General features: G+C 44.0%; 1 protein-coding gene and 1 long non-coding RNA gene across 4 annotated transcripts in view; one reads left to right on the forward strand and one right to left on the reverse strand.

The window, feature by feature from the left end:
* Window positions 1-1,030: 1,030 nt before the first annotated feature.
* The window catches only part of LOC144026874 (contactin-associated protein-like 4), a 116,783-nt gene continuing 97,714 nt past the window's right edge, over window positions 1,031-20,099 (reverse strand). The window contains exons 22-24 of one of the 3 annotated variants that reach the window (XM_077533956.1): window positions 6,984-7,199; window positions 3,158-3,229; window positions 1,031-2,000 (exon numbers count right to left, since the gene is read on the reverse strand). In XM_077533956.1, the coding sequence (XP_077390082.1) occupies window positions 1,804-2,000; window positions 3,158-3,229; window positions 6,984-7,199 (485 nt within the window). In that variant the 3' untranslated portion in view covers window positions 1,031-1,803. Of the gene's footprint in view, window positions 2,001-3,157; window positions 3,230-6,029; window positions 6,502-6,983; window positions 7,200-20,099 lie in introns of those variants that run through there. The other 2 variants (XM_077533958.1, XM_077533957.1) reach the window with 2 other exon arrangements.
* Window positions 10,871-13,079, forward strand: LOC144026875 (uncharacterized). The gene is made up of 4 exons (XR_013285324.1): window positions 10,871-11,089; window positions 11,766-11,820; window positions 11,926-11,974; window positions 12,454-13,079. It is a non-coding gene; the product is annotated as an uncharacterized LOC144026875 (long non-coding RNA).

Raw genomic sequence — 20,099 nt, forward strand, 5'->3', positions numbered from 1 at the left:
CCCCCCCCCCCCCCCACACACACACACACACACACACACACAACCCCCCCACCCCACCCATCCGGCACCCAGAAAGGCGGACAGGGCCAGAGCAGCAAAAAAAACAAAAAACTATCAGACTTCCATGTTGCACCCTCCATTGGCGAGCAAAGTTTGAAACAATTATGAATACCACGTCACACTCAACGACAATCTAAGTCGTCTTTATTAAAGCGAGAATGGGTTTCCATACCATGCGGCAAGCGCAAGCCCTCCATCGGATTCAACCACACACGGATTCAAATTTCAGGGCATTTTTACGTGCTGACGATGCAGGCGCATCAACCAAAATGAGTGTAATGGCAATCTGAGGAAACCGAAACCGTGGGTCAATGGTCACCCGTCCAGTTTGTGCAACCTTGCTTCAACGTGATGGGCTATTATCGCATATAGGTCTATAACACCACAAATCACATCATTATAATACATGTTGCCAAGTACAATTGTACAATCATTTAATACAGTCGACTTTTAGATGCTCGTTGAGTGTGACGGGGTCTTTATAATTGTTTCAAACTTTGCTCGCCACTGGAGGGCGCAACGTGCCGCATGGAAGTCTGATAGATTATCATTATTATTATTATTATTATTCCCCCCCACTGGCGTTCAAACGTATTTTGAAAAAAAAAAAAATCCACTGGCGGTTACTGGTGGTGTAAAAAAAATAAAATAAAAATAAAAAATTCCACTGGTGGTTTTTCTGACGGCGAAAAAAAAACAAAAAAAAAACTCCCAATTTATTTTTATTTTTTTTTACTGGCGGGAATGGGCTTCCATACTATATAATGGGCTAAATAAGTGAAGTATCCCTAAAAAAAAAGCGTCCTTGCGCATAATAAAAAAAACAACAAAAAACAAAAACCTGCGTTATCTCGCAGTCTTTCCATTATCCCGCAATCTTTGCGAGATAACACAGTTTTTTTTGCGAGGGAACGCAAAGCTTTTGTTTTGCATTGATCATTTTCCACATGCAACGAATAACGAGCCAAACTAAAATAACCAAATTTCTGGGATTCTTTATTCATTTTACATTTTCATCCAATGCACATTTATATTATATAATGAACCCAAGAGACCCTGAAGTATTATAAACAAAGAACACCACCCCACTTTTACTTTTTAGGATGTCATAACAAATATAAATACAAATACTTGTAAAAAAAAAAAAAAAAAAAAAACCGAACTAGACAATTATGTATGATACAGTATGTATAAAAATAGTAAAGATAGCGAACCAAGGTACCCGATCTGATAGACACAGTGTGTATATGGGTTAGCACACCTCCCACACAGTTTGAAGTTGTGTGTTTGAACCTTGGCTATGACCTCTCTTAATGGAGTTTGAGAGACTCATGACAGTCCATAACTGGATCTCCACTGCAGAAGTAGCACATTCTGACCAGATGCCTGTCACATATTCAGCTTGCAGAAAAACATGACAACATCAAGACACACATTCATTGATAAGACAACTTGAATCCTCCCTGTTATGTAACAATAATAGTTGTTTTGGAATAATCTCAGACACTATGCAACTGGGTTGGTGCCAAAGTGTTGCTTTTATGGAGATCCACATGATTAAAATGAGAATAATGACATCTTAGAATCCACGTATAATTGATATTTTACCAGTGTGTGCAAAACATACAATATGTACAAATCAAGTTGGAAAACGTATAGATAATAGATCCATGGCTCCTAGAAACAGTGTCTTATAAAGGACATACGGACGAGGGCCGCTTTGTCTTGTCAGTCATAAGTCCTTTATATGTAAAACTCCCTTTGGTTGTCACTGCGAGCACTCTGATAATTAGGCTCACCACTTAAGTGGACATCGTTGACAACGTCAGGCTGTGATGATTTCACATCCGTGTTCCGGTACGTCTGAAGTCTGCTGCAGGTGATTCTGCCGATGATGGCCATCGCAAACACAGTGATAAAGATCACCAGTGCTATAACACCTACAAACAGTGGCACGTGGTAAACAGGAATAAAAGCAGGCTCAAAGGAACCAAACATCCATCCATCCATCCATTTTCTTGACCGCTTATTCCTCACAAGGGTCGCGGGGGCTGCTGGCGCCTATCTCAGCTGGCTCTGGGCAGTAGGCGGGGGACACCCTGGACTGGTTGCCAACCAATCACAGGGCACACAGAGACGAACAACCATCCACACTCACACGCACACACACACCTAGGGACAATTCGGAGCGCCCAATTAACCTGCCATGCATGTCTTTGGAATGTGGGAGGAGACCGGAGTACCCGGAGAAGACCCACGCGGGCACGGGGAGAACATGCAAACTCCACCCAGGAAGGTCCGAGCCTGGGCTCGAACCGGAGACCTCAGAACTGGGAAGCGGACGTGCTAACCACTCGACTACCGTGCCGCCCAGGAACCAAACAGCCAGATATATTTTGTTCAGATAGATCAGCATCAACATGTTATTTTAGCATGGCCATGAACATACCATATCTGGAGAGGTCCACGTACTGTAATGCGAGATTCTCCACATGTACTTTATGTTTTATACTGTACATCATTAAGCACATGTGTAGAATTTCTTATGTACCTACTGTACGTAAAGCATTTACCAAACTTTTTTTTTTCTTAATTCTGATACAATTGCACTGATAGATGCATAACGTATGTACTGTTACACAAGTATTGCCTATTGTTTACATTATAAAATTGTGATACATATTATTTATGCTTCTGTATTGTCATATGTATACAATTAGTCAAGGGACAAGAGGGTTACAAGGGTTGTTTTTAAACTTGAAAGAATTTATATTATTCAGTACATTACAAAATTCAGATTTTGCTGACAAAACACATACTGAAAACATACCGAACTGAGAACCTATGGCTGCAAAATTATAGCTATGATGTACTTACAATTTTAGGTAGTTTTTGCCCTTGAAAATGGTATTCAACTGCAAATTCAAAAATTCAAAAATGGCATATGCGATCTATTGGGGCAGTTGTATAAAATTAACGTCATAAAACTCTGTCATTGTCCAAATACTGAATGTAACTATGTTTTATTTTCTTTATGATAAGCAATGCATCCTCCTGACATTATTGCTTTAGAACTTTAAAACATCTGTTATGGTACCTCCAATTAGAGCTGTGCCACTCCTGATGGTATTGACTAAGGGTTGACTTGGATCCAGTGAAGCAGGTGGGTCTGGACACAATGAAAAAAGAAAGATGAAGACAAAAAAAGTCAACAAAATCTGTAGCTCTTAGCAACAACAATGCTTCCAGCAGAAGTACTGTTGCTGACATTATTGTATATTTTATTCAGATATACTATGGTGTGAATGATTGTGTATTTGTATGCCCTAAGATTGGCTGGTGACCTCAACTCAACTCAACTCAACTCAACTCAACTCAACTCAACTCAACTCAACTCAAGTTTATTTATATAGCGCTTTCAAACAGCCTGAACTGTCACAAAGCGAATGGATACTATATGTTTTCATTTCCCAGAAAGAAATATTTCGCATCTTACTTACATATATTATATCTTACTATTAGAGACAGGTAAAGCGCAGGGTTGAATAGTCATCAAATGACATATGGTGGGCTAGTGAAACATAGACCTCCTGATTTGGTTGTCATACATGGAACAATAGTGTGGTAAATACTACTACTACTACTACTACTACTACTACTACTACTACTACGAATAATAATAATAATAATAATAATAATAATAAACCCTTGGGACCAAACCAATGAAAGCCTGAACTGGAACTGTAGCATCCTGGGTTGAAATAAAGGTGGTCTCTCCACCTGATAGTTCACAATCTTTTATTTTACCTTCCCTTATTGTGAACACACAGTAAGAGCTACAATACAAAATAAAATAAAATACCATTAACAACTCAAACGACATGTTCTGTGCACACATTTTACCTTATTTAAACCCTGTACTATAAATGAATTGCCTTATTGTTCTATAGCCTTTACAATATATTTTTGCCTATAATTAACATAGTATATACAAACAAATTTTAACCTTCCCCTTTGTCATTTCCTTATAACAAAAAATAAATAAATAAATCATACAGAAATACAAATTCTCGGGAAACAAAACAATCTTGAGCAATAGCATTGTGCGTTAGCGCACCCTAGTGGGTGAAAGCGGTAGTGATTTACTATGCCGTGACTCACACAAACAACGTGAAATGTAACAATAGTTAAACAATAAACATGACTATTACGCACCTCGTTCCCTTCTCAACCAGGTGCTAATAGGTTGGTGAATCTTATAACTTTAGCTGTTCTCTCTGGCGCGCACACGTCTTTCTTGACCTTGGAAGACGACGCTAATGGCGGTATGTCGGTTAGTTACGTCATTTCCTATCGAATTATGACACCACTTCCTGTTTACTCAAAAATAAAATCGTCACCTATATTACAATAGCACAATGCAACAAAACAATTCTATAGTACAAAAAATGCTATACCAAAAAATAGCAGGTTCATTTACAGCAGTGTTTCTCAATTCCTTTCCTCAGGCCACCCTAACCCCGGGTTTTCACCGGATGCGGTTGCGGTGCGGTTGCGGTGCGGTCCGGCGACGCAAGCAATTAGATTCCATTCATTCGAATGGTGCAGTTTACACCGCTTGCGGGTGCGTTGCGTGTCGACTGCGGAAGGCCTGCGGCGTGCCGCAAGCCTTCCGCAAGGATAGACCTATTTTCTATTTTTGCCGGACGCCGCAGCGGTAGGCCTCCGGCAAATGGCAAGCTAGCACAAAACACATCGAGCGGGACAGGAAGACCGAGGCAGTTTCAAAATAAATTTCCGGTTACCTTTCAGAATAAAACACTCGCCAGCTCCTATTTCGCAAGTTTTTCAGCAAAACGTGACGTGGGCGTCGCCGGGCCATGTGCTCATTCACGGTTTAGACACCAGCGAACATGGACGAGGAGAGGTTTATATTGGAGGTGGAAAACCACAAAATAATATATGACACGGCACATCCTTTTTATAAGGACTGTAATGTATTGTGAGTTTGATGTTCGCGATTGCTTGTTGTGCCCGTCTCGCTTGCCGTACTGAGCGGCAGCCGGACGCGGAAGACAGAAATAAAGAGTGGACCCGCACTGACCCGACTCTCGTTATTAATATACTTTACAAGGACAACCAAAAAAAGGATGCTGCATGGAATCTCATAGCAGAAGAAGAAGAAAAGGTTAAATCAAAAGAAGTCCACCTCTCGTTATGAAATGCCACATGATCGCGCGCGCGCGGTCCCGCGAGACACGTTGGGAAGTGGGCGGCGACGGAGCTGCCGGACCGCAGCTGTGCGGAGCCGGTGTGGATTGACAAAAAAATTGACCCGTCCGGAGCACGCAGTCAAGACGCACCGCACCGCAACCGCACCGCAACCGCACCGCAACCGCACCGCAACCGCACCGCAACCGCATCCAGTGAAAACCCGGGGTAAGCCAGCCTGTTGTCCATGTCTCCCAATTGCAACGCAGGTGAGGATCATTATCAGGCTTCTCCAGAGCTGGCTGATTAGCTGTCATTGGAATCAGCTGCATTTGGAATTGGGAGACATGGAAAAAAAGGCTGGCTCGGGGGGCCTGAGCACCGGAATTGAGAAACACTGATTTACAGGTGTCACGCCGCCACCAGCGTGGCGGGTCATGCTTTTATTTTGTCCTCATGTTTCCTGTTTATTTTGAAAATCTCTAACTCCCTTCTCACCCCAGGTCACTTGCCCTTCCTGCTGTTCGCTCATTACCGGTCCCATGATTACTGCCGCCTGCCACCAATTATCCCCTGCAATAAAAGCCATCAGCCTTTCTCCCTCCGTTGCCGAAGTGTTATGTCAGTGCATGGAAGTGTTCCACAGTCCTCAAGTCCTCAAGTCCTCAAGTCCTCAAGTCCTCGAGTCCTCGAGTCCTCGAGTCCTCGAGTCCTCGATCCTGTTGCCTTTTTGCCTTGCCTTTTTGCCTTGTTTTTGTGCCTTGTGCCTGTTTTTTCCTCCCCAGCGGAGCGCCTTTAGTTGTCCCCTGTGCCTTGTGCCTGTTTTTTCCTCCCCAGCGGAGCGCCCTTAGTTTCCCCTTGTGCCCTGAGCCTGTTTTCCTCCCCAGCGGAGCGCCTTTAGTTGTCCCCTGTACCTTGTGCCTGTTTTTTTCCTCCCCAGTGGAGCGTTTTTGTTCTCCACTTTTTGATTCCCCCTTCTCCTCTCAGTCTGAGAGGAGACTGCTGCTGATTACTGTGGCCTACCTTCTCCCTGCGTCTGAGTCCTACCTCTCCAGGTCGTGTCAACAGGAACTTCAGATGCCTCAACAGGTACAGCTCACACAGACTGGCCCATAAAGCTGTGCCAGTTAGACAATTTGAGTTGAGTTTTGGCTTTCCAGATGATCCGTCTAGCCCCCACAAAAAAGGTCACGTAGGATGTACAAATTCTTGATATCACACCATTTGAACCTTTGGATGTGGAAGCCAACATGTTATCGATTTGTCTTAGTGGGTATCAGAAAATATGAATATAGGTTAATTCTCAATTCTCTGGCTGTTAAAAGCAAAAGCTCCTTAGTCTTTTGTCTTTCCATTTGGAGGTTTACTGAAATAGATGATTAAAGAGGGAGGAGACCAGACCTAATGAGCACAACAGAAAAAAAATGATGTAAACAAGTATGAAGAATGATAGAAGGGAAAGGTACTTTCAATGTTTGATCACCTGATAGTGATGCAGACATCCAGCATGCCATTCATTCATGCATCCGTTAGCAAAATTGGATGTTCTGTGATAAGGTATGAGGTGCATTGTACTACTAGAACCACTATGTCCGTTTATCAACATACAGCACTAAAAACAAGACACTGTACATTCCTAGAAGGGAAGACGGGGGTTCACTTGCATACACAGAAATAAATATGGGTTGCAGTGCACAACAATACTTAAGTACCTGGTAACGAATGTGTCATTTCTGATGATTGGGGATTAGCAGAGGACAGAGAACCACAATTTGACTGTGTCAGTGGGCCTGTGACGGCTACATGGCTGTCAGGTTGGAGAAGAGCTGCTTTCAGAGGACTGATGGAGTTAAATTCAACTGCTGACAGACAGCCGGTGAAGCCAAGAGTGGCCAACCTGGCCAGCTTCATGTCAACCATATCAGCCGCTGGAGACACAGACGGATAAAAACAGACAAGGGGATATGAGTTTGCATCACCCGGTGATTTGTTTTTGACTGGCTTCAGTCACTATATGAATAGTAACTTTTCAAATGTAAAACATGTTTTAAACAAGCAGATTTTAGTCAAAATTGAAATTAGGAAGACAAAATATTATCAGACAATACAGGGAAAAAAACAAACTAGGAACTGTCTTGGTTTACTAACTTTTATTACACAGCAGAGTTTTCTCACCAATGAATGTGTCTCAAGTACAGGTCGGTAATATGGCACGTGGGTGTGCGTGTTTTTATTACAAATACTGTAAATTAATTGTTTGAGGTGCGAATTAGATGATATGCATGAAACAGTAAATATTTCATCGTATGCCTATTCTTAATATGTAGAAAATAAAACAAAAAAACATAACTCTTTTGAAGTCTTATTTGACCAGTGAATATTGAGTAAATAATAATGACATTAAGTTGTAAGACCAACCTTTCTTGGTCCCACGATAGACTTAAAAAAACAAACAAAAATTTAAATGGGGGTGAGGGGTTTGGGATCCAACCTGCACCTTGACCATGCCTCCAGTTTGTGAGTGCACTACCAGCTTAGAACCTTATTTGAACGCTAAGGAAGCGACGTACAGACTTCTTCCTATTAAAAACATAGTCTTTTACTTTTTTTTTTTTTTTTTAATTAACATGCACACACAAAAAACACAATTTTTACCCCTCAAACCACTTGTGTTTATATTTCAAATTCAAGTCTCATTATTTCGTATTGTAGCGTTGCAGAATAAATCGGCTATGTGCCTAACCAGCAACAAACTTTTTAATGAAAAGAAAAGAAAAAGACTACTGTTGGCCGTAACCGCGCCAAAACAACACAAACTGGTGCATAGCTTACAGTTTCCTCTCTCCCTTACCTCTTCCCTGCCCTCCAATGTCCTCTCTCTTGTTACTTCATGGCCCTTGAGATGATAGGAAACCACCAAACTTGTGAAGCTTGCTAGAAAATGTATGTATTTTGTTTTGAAAGAGAGCTCAGTATTGTTCATTCGGCAGCCTTATTGAATCATGTCATTATCATCGCTCTTGTGGGGGTGTGTGTGTTGGTGTATGTGGGGGGTGTGCTTGAGTTTGTGCTCTTTCATTCACCTAATACCTATAAAAAAAAAATCCCATCCCCTTTACCTTAACCAGATACTTTAGAGTCTCGCCAGAGTCATGAAGTTGTCAGGAGACCAGGGGAAGGATCAAAGGAAAGAAAGATGTAACAAACTGAACATCAACACCAACCAAACACCCCCTACCACCCACAGAGTTACACAACCAGAATCTTTCACCAACCCCAGAAACCTCTACATTCCAACACACTAGGGAGACCTCAAGAGACCAGAGGAAAAACTAAAGAAAGAAAGGAAGGAAGGATAGATGAAGCAGAGTGAGATCCACAAACACCAGCCTCCACTGATTCAGCGACCAGTGGGACAAGAAAATTCTGTTGGAATTTCAGTAGATGATGGTGTGGTGGATCTGGAATGCATGAGAACCTCCACCAAAGAGGGGAGCCACCGAACCCGGCCAAAGAGGCAAGCACAACCCCCCAAGGCCTCCCAGTCTGTGGCAGCATCAGGGCACACTCCCCCAGGCCCCAGGCTGAGTCCTCTGAAGGCCGAATTTGTCGGCTGCATGACGTCACTCTCGGCGTAACTCGACAGCATGCACAGACTTACACATGAATGGATTGTCAATGCTGCTTATCGGGAGCACGTTGACCAACAGTCCATTCATGTGTAAGTCCACGCGAGTTACGTTGGGAGTCACGTCCTGTAGCTGACAAATTCGGCTTTTGGAGGACCCAGCCTTGTGAATTTGGACACAGGAAATGTCTCCCTTTTTCTCGTTAAGTATGATCTTGTCTACCTATGCTTGTCTTCCCTCCTCTGTATGTCAACCAATCAGTGCCCTCAGCCACTTGTAATCACGTCCAGGTGTCTCCATATTTGCCATGATGGGCAATTATGGGAAGTGGCTGCTTAGTCTTGGAGAATTAAAAGGTGCTCTATGGTTCGGCCCATGGTCTACCACGGCTTCCAGTATTTAATGTCCTGGACCGTCACGTTCTGATGATGTCCCTCACATTTTGTCCTAGATTTTTACAGCTGAAACATGGCCGCTGGCCTTGGCAGAGGTATGTATCAGAAAGATGATCCAAAGTGGGTCATTGTATGGAAAACAGAGGCACTAAAATACAGTTAGGGCCTTCTTTTCATGTACAATAAATTGTAAATTTTCATGGACAATAAAATTAACCTGTCTTCTATTACAGTAAATTTGTTAATTATTGATCCAGACATACATTAAAAAAACACACCAATAAATGTCAATAAAAAGTTTGAAAAAAGAATTTAAAGCAGCAGATTCCTCATATATCTAACTGTATACTGTACTGCCTAGCTCATTTTTTTTGCTCCACCTGTGTCTCTTCCTGTGAAAACCTTTTCTTTCCTGGTTTATGAATTAATCTGATAGGTGACAGGAATGGCGGGGACTCACAGTACTGCATATCATTTCAGCATATTTGATATTGATGCCAATATGACATCCTCAGTCTTTTGGCTCAAAAATGGAAGGCAGGGTGACATGAACTAACTGGGTCCAAAGTACAGAACAACTCAGATTTTTTTATAGGTTACATTTCTTGTTTCAAACATAAGTAAATTATTGTTGCGTTTACTAACAGACTACCCAAATAAAGTTAGGACTTGATGGTGATGGTGGGAAAGAACATGTATGACGAGAGATGTATACACTCTTTGAGTGCTGCCAGCACATACAATACTCACAAATTATTAGAATCATAATCATATTACGCATTTGGTGCGAAGTTTTATGATGAATCTAAAATACATTATGACCACTACAGGTGAACTTCATTTGATTGACGATAACATTTTGTGGAACTTGCTATTCTCAGACAAGTGCTGAACAGCAAAATGTGTTTGGTCCAGAAATCAACCCCACAAAAAAACTGTAGATCAATTACAACTGTTATTCAAATAGTCATCTTAATGCTGTTCTCATTCTTACGCCATGTGACCAACAGTTGAACAGTACTCGCCATTGTGAGGCATCAAACATGATATCTAAAAGGCAAGTGGCCACTGTGAGTGTCACGGGGGATCAGCAGTAGGTTGACAGAGATATAGAGATGCATGAGTCACAGAATGTCATAAACCCAAATCTATTGAATATAAACTTAATATCTATGTTATGTTCATTTTGTGCTTGCCTAAGTATGTACAAGCAATACTTTAACTGTCGTCTCATGGTCTTTGAAGGGCTTATTAGGACTAGCTGGTCCATGGCTGCAGTTAACTCTTTACAACCCGCAGACAAGAAGTCTCGTCACGTGACACCCGGAAGTTGTCAGCCGCAGACAAGAAGTCTCGTCAACTGTGTGTGGGGGTTCGTGTGTGTGTGTGTGTGTGTGTGTGTTTTAAGAAAGGGTGGATGAGACTCTTGGGCAACTTCCCTCTGAGTATTGAGCCTGGGAAGCACTGTAGTAACTAACTGTGCCCTCTTGATGGCAGTGGTGGTGTCTTTCCATAAGAAGGATGTAATTTCCTAGCAAAGAAGAAGAGCAGAGTTTTGTGGAGTTGTGGTGTGGTGGGGAGGAGAAAGGACAAGTGCTAACTGGAGGACGCTAAAAACAAGCCAACTACTACTTTCAAGCAGCTCACGCTTTTGAGCAGAGCCTTTGTCACGATCAGTCAAGAGGTGACGAAGAGAAAGATCAAGGAGCGGATTCAGCAGAAGAAGGTGTGAATAGTGACAGACACGTCAGACGGGCGTCCACTTCAAAAGCCACCGCCTCCGGCGTTCTCAAGGCACGTTTGCATCGTCGTATCTCTTTCTTTTTCTTTTTTTTTTGTATGTGTGCGTGCGCGTATGTGCGTGCGTGCAAATACGTGCAAATTGATACTTAAACCTAATAAAAATCCCATTGCCCTTCACCTTAACCAGATACTTCAGAGTCGTGAGGTTCAGACGGTCAGAAGACCAGAGAAAAAGTCAGAAAAGATAAAAAGAAAAGAAAGATAAATCAAAGTAAAATCCAGCACCAACCAAACACTTCCTGACTTCCACATGGTTACAAAATCAGAGTCTTACGCCAACCCCTGAAACCTCTAAATTTCAACAAATTAAAGAGATCTGCATCGTCGTATCTCTGACGATTCAATGTCATCTGACGAAGAATCCGATGACGAATTTGGCGAACTCACGCCGCATTCATCAATTGAAAGGTTCCCTTCAAGTCTGGCAGCAGTAGCAGCAGCAAAGATTTATCCCCGGAAGCTTTTGGAAGCCGCGGAGTTAAGCTAACGTGTAGCATTTTGCTCTGTGCTTCTGTAAATCAAGTGATCACAATTGTACTAGTTCAGTATATTGAATGTCACGGGAATGAAATGACTTGTATGGATGAGAATATTCACAGTCATGCTTCTGTAAATGTGCAATGTCTGTACCACATACTAATGAAAATTATGCAACATTCAATTACAGTTTGTGCAGCGTACACAGATGGCCCCTTCGCGGTCCCACGCAGTGCGACCGAGAGGTAAAAAAAAAAAAAAAAAAAAAAAAAAAGTACAATACCTTGCAACAATAATGAAAAATTACATATTGCTGGAAACTATATACAGTATTTTTCTGTAATTTACAGGTAGACCCAGAAGCAGGACAACACTCCCCTTCGTGGCAGAGGCACAAAGGTGTGCACATCTTGCAATATCCCCTTGCACACAGGAGAATGCTTCACACGCTATCACACAAAAAGACACGATTGAGTTGCATGCATATATATTTTGTAAATAACCAAAAAATTTTAGTTGATCAAATGTGAAAATGTTGCTGTTGACTTTGTATAGTATGTAAATAGCAAACGCACGGGCATCCACACACGAGCACTAACCCCTCCCCCCCCCCCCCGGCACACACACACACGCACGCACACCCCTTCCTGTAAATGGTCAACATTTTGTAAATATTTTGTCAAATGTGAAAATATTGCCGTTTACACACTTTATCAGATATGTAAATAAAATCCTTATTTTGCTATCTAAAACACATTTTCATTGTTTTTGTTCATGTTTTCTTGAAGGCAAGAACTGTTAAGATGTTGAGATATTTGGGATGTCACTAAACCTGTCATGGTTCGGTTCTCAGCCTGTTGTGCTTCTCTCTCTTCCAGTGCCAATAACGAGGGAGGCGTTCACCAGCTCCGCACCTGCTTCGCGTTAAGCAATCAATGCTTTAAAAGGACTCCGAGCTGCCCTCTCCGGTGTCGGATTATTATTTGCTCACCATTGTGTCCAAGTGTTCTCCGCGTTCTCCAGTTTGGTAAAGTCATAGTATCTGTTTTTGTCCTCGGTTAATTCTGTATTCACGTGTGTATATCCGCGTCGCTTTCTGTTGTTTACTCCGCCTTTGATTGTTTCCGCATTCTATTTCGTGTAGTCCTTGCCGGGTGCAAGTGTTTTGTGTTTGCTATTCTGTCCTTGCCTTTTGCAAGTGTTTTTTGTTACATTCGCGTTCCTTGCCTTTTGCAAGTGTTTTATGTTACATTCGCGTTCCTTGCTGTTTGCTAGTGTTATGTGTTACATTCGTGCTCCTTGCCTTTTGCAAGTGTTTTTTGTTATATTCGTGCTCCTTGCCTTTTGCAAGTGTTTTCTGTTACCTTCGGGTTCCTTGCTGTGTGCAAGTGTTTTTTGTGATTCTCGTTATCTTGCCTGCGAGCAAGATTTGCTTCTTCGGTTTAACCAAAGAATAAATCAAGATTGTTTTCCTTCTCTGAGCCTGCCTTTCTGGGATCTGTTTTTCATCGACTCGGTCGAGTCGTGTCAGAATAATCCGACCATGGATCCCGCAGACTCAGAAAAGGTGAGAAGGGCATTGGCCAGTCAGGGACAACGGGTCGGGCAAACCGAGACCACCTTGGCCGGTCTTCAAGAGGTGGTGGGCAGGCTTGTTCATCGTTGTGAGGAGATGTTCGGGAGGCTCGAGCAGCTCAGTTCCCGCGGGGTGCAGAACCCGGAACTTCCGCGTTCGGACACTGCCATTTCGGCGCTCCCGGTTACACATAGAGAACCCGTTTTGCCCCACCCGTCACGCTACGATGGACAGCCTGGAGGTTGCGGTCAGTTTTTGCATCAGTGTTCGCTCATTTTTGACCAGCAACCATTTACTTACGCTCGAGATCAGTCCAAAGTAGCGTTCATTATGAGCCTCCTGACTGGTCAAGCCGCTACATGGGCGATGGTGGTGAGCAACGCGCGACCAGACCTTCGGTCCTCTTTCCCCAATTTTGTTGGTGAATTTCAACGCGTGTTCGATCATCCGGTTAGGGGGAGAGAGGCCGGGGGTCGGTTGCTAGATTTAGTACAGGGGGTGAGATCGGTCGCTGATTATTCGATCGAATTTCGTATTTTGGCCGCCGAGAGCGGGTTTGGGGACTGTGCGTTGCGGAGTATCTTTCGTCGGGGACTGAATACGCAACTTAAGGATGAACTGGCAGTTCGCGATGACACGAGCTCTCTAGAGGGACTTATTGAACTAACGATCCGTTTGGATAACCGGGTACGGGAACGTTGCCGGGAGCGTGCTGTTGAGCGGCGTGGAGCGGCCGTCAACAACGACACGTCCAGACTCACTCTCAACGACGTCGCTGAAGCACGCACCCTTCCAGGACCTCCGGACGACGGAGGGGAGCCCATGCAAATGGGTGGTGGACGCCTGCACCCTGAGGAGTGTCGTCGCCGGTGGCGCGCTGGAGCCTGCCTCTACTGCGGTCAACCTGGGCTTCGAGTGGCGTCATGCCCAGCGCGACCTTCACGCAGGACGCGGCCGACCGCTCGATTGGGGTGCCGTGCCGATGAGTCCCTGGAGTCCGAGAAGGATGCAAATCAATGTAAGCATGAACCGGGGGGAACCGAACCAAGCCCGTCGGCGGAGTCTACTCTCAGTGATAAACGGCTAGAATTGTCGGGGGAGCTGTCAGGATACGGGTTGAGTCTTAGGGTAAGTGCGCTAATCGATTCAGGGGCAGATGATTGCTTCATAGACCCGTGTGTTGTAGAAGCGTTAGGAAGCCCGGTAGAGACCTTAGAGAAGGTCAAGAAGGTTTTCGACCTCAACGGGCGCCTGCTGGCGGAGGTACGACTGTCAACTGGTCCTCTCATTTTGAGACTCTCGGGTAATACGTGGAGAGAAGGAGGTTTTTTATTATGCCGTCCCGTTCTGCGCCCCTAGTGTTGGGCCTTCCCTGGCTAAAAACGCATAATCCTGATATCGATTGGGAGAAGCCGGCTTTAGAGAACTGGAGTCCCTTCTGCCATGCCCACTGTCTGAAGTCGGCAGGAGGGGCAACATCGGTGCCAGCTAGCTTAACTCCCGAACCGGTATGCCTTGACCACGTCCCCGAGGAATACCATGATCTTAGTAAGGTCTTTAGCAAAGATCGTGCGCGAGCATTGCCGCCCCATCGGCCGTATGACTGTGCGATTGAGCTGATTCCCGGTGCACCATTGCCTGGTTCACGCTTATATCAGGTGTCCCAGCCGGAACAGGACGCTTTACGGGAGTATATTACCGAGTCGCTAGCGAATGGTCAGATACGGCCGTCAAAGTCTCCCGTAGGAGCTGGATTTTTCTTCATCGAGAAAAAGGATAAGACACTCCGTCCTTGCGTCGACTATCGAGGTCTGAATGATATCACTGTTAAGAACAAATATCCCCTTCCCCTGCTTGACTCAGCATTCGCCCCGTTGCAGTCGGCCCGAATCTTTACGAAACTAGACCTGCGAAGCGCCTATCATCTGGTGAGGATACGGGAAGGGGACGAGTGGAAGACCGCATTTAAGACACCACTTGGACATTTTGAGTACTGTGTAATGCCCTTTGGTCTGACTAACGCCCCAGCAGTGTTCCAATGTTTGATTAATGATGTCCTCCGGGACATGCTGAACATTTTTTGTTTTGTTTACCTAGACGATATCCTGATTTTCTCACGCGACGTACACGAGCATAGACAACATGTCCGCTTGGTCCTCCAGCGCCTCTTAGAAAATCGACTTTATGTTAAAGCAGAGAAGTGTGAGTTCCACGCTAAGTCGGTGCAATTCCTGGGTTTTATCATTGAGGGAGGGCAACTACGGGCAGATCCGGTTAAAACTCAAGCCGTGGTCGATTGGCCGACTCCCAAAACTCGTAAGCAGCTACAACGTTTTCTGGGATTCGCTAATTTCTATCGTCGCTTTATTAAGGATTATAGCTTACGGGCAGCCCCCCTTACTAAACTGACGTCTAGCAAAGTACCTGTTAGGTGGTCACCTTGCGCCGAAAATGCATTTTTGGAATTAAAGCAGCAGTTTGTAAACCCGCCAGTGCTTATCCACGCTAATACGGATTTGTCCTTTGTGGTCGAGGTTGACGCGTCGGATTCAGGAGTGGGGGCGGTCCTGTCCCAGCGGTCGCCAGAAGACGGGAAGCTCCATCCCTGCGCCTTCTTCTCCCGGCGACTGAGTCCCGCAGAGGCCAACTACGACGTCGGGAATCGGGAACTGTTGGCGATTGTCTTGGCTCTGCAAGAATGGCGACACTGGCTGGAGGGCGCCAAGGAACCCTTTAAGGTTTTGACGGACCACAAAAATCTGGCATACCTTCGGTCAGCCAAGAGACTCAACTCGCGACAGGCACGCTGGGCATTGCTATTCACACGGTTCAACTTTGTCGTGGACTACCGCCAGGGATCCTGGAACCAGAAGCCAGACGCTTTGTCCCGGATACACGAGGCCGCCACGCCTGAGGCCGGAACTGAACCGGTCCTATCCGCACATTGCTTCGTGGGTGCAGTTCGATGGGAAGCCGAGAAGAAAGTCACGGAAGCACAGGAGGGGATCGCTGTTCCGGAAGGGTGCCCGGCCGAGAAACTGTTCGTCCCTGACCCAGTGCGGGCGGAGGTCCTACGGTGGGGTCATACCTCACAAGTTGCCTGTCATCCAGGAATTAACCGGACTCTTGCCTTGATCGGCCAGCGATTCTGGTGGGCCGACATGAATAAAGACGTTACGGAGTTCGTCAAGGCATGTACCGCTTGTGCATGCGGGAAATCGTCCCACCAGCCGCCGATGGGACTGTTAAGGCCGCTACCCATTCCGTCGCGGCCATGGTCGCACATCTCACTGGACTTCATCACCGGTCTTCCTCGATCCAGGGGAAATACGGTGATTATGACCGTGGTTGACCGGTTTTCAAAGCTGTCTCACTTTGTTGCCCTCTCCAAACTGCCGTCATCCTGGGAAACTGCACAACTCCTCGTCCGTCATGTCTTCAGGCTTCACGGCATCCCGGTGGACTTGGTGTCCGACCGTGGACCACAATTCATCTCCCAGGTCTGGAAGAAGTTCTGCAGGCTGTTGGGCGCCACAGCCAGTTTGTCGTCAGGGTATCATCCCCAAACCAATGGCCAGACTGAGAGGGCCAACCAGGACCTCGAAGCTGCCCTCCGGTGTGTTTGCCTGCACAATCCTGAGTCCTGGTCTTCGCACCTCTCCTGGATCGAGTACGCCACGAACACTTTGCCGTCATCGGCGACAGGACACTCACCCTTTATGGCAGCATACGGCTATCAGCCACCCCTGTTTCCGTCTCAAGAAGGTCCCATCGAACTACCCACTGTGCAGCACCATCTACGGAGGGCCCACAAGGTATGGCGGGAGACCCGAGCGGCGCTATCCCGTTCAGCTGCCCGTAACAAGGAGATTGCGGATCGTCGGCGGCGACCGCAACCCACTTACCGGCCAGGGGACAAGGTTTGGCTCTCATCCCGGGACATGCGCCTGGCAGGGTGCTCAAAGAAATTGGGTCCGCGCTACATCGGACCCTTCGAGATACTTACCGTCATCAATCCAGTGACTGTGAAACTCCGTCTTCCACCTTCACTCAAGGTGCATCCCGTGTTCCACGTTTCCCTACTCAAGCCAGAGACTCCCAGCCCGCTGAACCCACCTGCACCAGCTCCGCCTCCTCCCCGTGTGGTCGATGGGGATCCGGTCTACACGGTCAAAGAAATTTTGGACTCAAGGCGCAGGGGCCGGGGCTTCCAGTACCTGGTCGACTGGGAAGGTTACGGACTTGAGGAGCGGCAATGGGTCCCTCGCTCCTGGATCTTGGACCCATCGTTATTAGACACCTTCTATGCTGCTCACCCAGATAAGCCAGGTGGTCCGCCAAGGGGCGTCCGTTAAGGGGGGGGTACTGTCATGGTTCGGTTCTCAGCCTGTTGTGCTTCTCTCTCTTCCAGTGCCAATAACGAGGGAGGCGTTCCCCAGCTCCGCACCTGCTTCGCGTTAAGCAATCAATGCTTTAAAAGGACTCCGAGCTGCCCTCTCCGGTGTCGGATTATTATTTGCTCACCATTGTGTCCAAGTGTTCTCCGCGTTCTCCAGTTTGGTAAAGTCATAGTATCTGTTTTTGTCCTCGGTTAATTCTGTATTCACGTGTGTATATCCGCGTCGCTTTCTGTTGTTTACTCCGCCTTTGATTGTTTCCGCATTCTATTTCGTGTAGTCCTTGCCGGGTGCAAGTGTTTTGTGTTTGCTATTCTGTCCTTGCCTTTTGCAAGTGTTTTTTGTTACATTCGCGTTCCTTGCCTTTTGCAAGTGTTTTATGTTACATTCGCGTTCCTTGCCGTTTGCTAGTGTTATGTGTTACATTCGTGCTCCTTGCCTTTTGCAAGTGTTTTTTGTTATATTCGTGCTCCTTGTCTTTTGCAAGTGTTTTCTGTTACCTTCGGGTTCCTTGCTGTGTGCAAGTGTTTTTTGTGATTCTCGTTATCTTGCCTGCGAGCAAGATTTGCTTCTTCGGTTTAACCAAAGAATAAATCGAGATTGTTTTCCTTCTCTGAGCCTGCCTTTCTGGGATCTGTTTTTCATCGACTCGGTCGAGTCGTGTCAAAACCAAAAAATATTAGTGTCAAAGTCACTGTTGTGCAGAAAATGCATCACTTCACATAAAACTTATTTTCTCTTCATTTTGCCTGAGATTGTTGATTTATGTCCAACTGAGCCATTTTCAAATGATAATCATGATTACTAAAGAATGGAATGAGGTAGAACCATACTATTTTTTTTCTTTGCTTTTACACATACATACATATATATATATATATATATATATATATATATATATATATATATATATATATATATATATATATATATATATATATATATATTAGTGCTGTCAAAGTTAAAGCGTTAACTAGTTAATCACAAAAAATTATCGCATTAATCATTGTATTACCACAGATTAATCACACTATTAATTTTGACCGCAGATGATCCTTTTTAGCCGCCAGTGGATGGTTACATTAAAGGTAGCTGTTGGAGTTTGAGCAATAAACATAACTACATGCATTAAAGTAAAGCATTTAATACATTTTTACATCTGCCATAAGTCTTTTTTTCCCCCCATTTTAAATTATGCAAATAATTGATTAGAAAAAGCAGGATGAGCGTGTGTAGTGGATATTAATTTTTGAAGACGTCCTCATTTCAAAAATATTAATAAGAGGTGCGCTTCAAATTTAGCGGGCAAAATATGTTGGGAAAAAAAAAGCCTATTTAAGTCAGTGATTAATCATGATTAATCAAAATTCTAAGATGTGATTAATCTGATTAAAAAATGTAATCGTTTGACAGCTTTACTATATATATATATATATATATATATATATATATATATATATATATATATATATATATATGTGTGTGTATATATATTAGTGCTGTCAAACGATTACAATTTTTAATCTGATTAATCACTTTTTAATTTTGATTAATCACGATTAATCAGCTAAATTACTCGCGTAATATAAAATACAAAATACCGTAATATTTTGACATTAACACATTTTATTATCTGAATGTCATTTGCAAACATTGATTAAATGCATGTACGCAATTGCATGCATGCGCGTGTATTGCTCAAAACATAACAGCATCATATCAATTGGGTGCCATTCAGCAATTATTAATTAATTAAACACAAATTACTTTTGTTTCATCTAAAGTCCCGTCGAAGTGTTTTTTAAAGCGAAAATTACCACCGAGCACTCCAGCTGGAGTCACCCCGCTCATCTTGGAACAACAGGCGTAGGAAATGCCGTGCATTTACCGAATCACTGACCTGCGCAGCCTTCAATGTAACCATCCGCAGTTATGTTCAAGGCTCAAGTGCGGTCAAAAAAATAGTGTGATTAATCTGCGTTAATACGTGATTAATGCGACAATTTTCTGTGATTAATTAATCTATTAACGCTTTAACTTTGACAGCCCTAATATATATATATATATATATATATATATATATATATATATATATATATATATATATATATATATATATATATATATATATATATAAGGCCTGGCAAAGACATTTATATTTTAGAGGCTTCTTGTCCTATGTGACAGTACCCCAACGTGGCCAGAGTTGCGAGGACAATTTCCAGCTGCTCGCAGCTCTAGTCTAAGGTTATTATCGCAACCATTATTATATTGAAAGCCACTCGTAGGCAGACATGAAGTACAAAGACATTGAAGTTCAACACTAACATAACATAACAGACAAAAGGCCACTAACATAGAGTACACTCATTATGTCTGAACTTTTGCATTAGGGGAAAAAAAATAACAGTGCTGTCATATGCTATGTACATTATTTCACTCTTCCACGTGGGTAAAAGAGCTTTTAATGCATAATTAATGTAAGGGGGTGGCTCCATCTTCAGTGGTTTCTTTGTTTTCTTATGTCATCTTTTTGGAGTGAAGTGCTTCT

This window comes from Festucalex cinctus, chromosome 10 (assembly GCF_051991245.1).
Source record: "Festucalex cinctus isolate MCC-2025b chromosome 10, RoL_Fcin_1.0, whole genome shotgun sequence".
Lineage (NCBI taxonomy): Eukaryota > Metazoa > Chordata > Actinopteri > Syngnathiformes > Syngnathidae > Festucalex > Festucalex cinctus.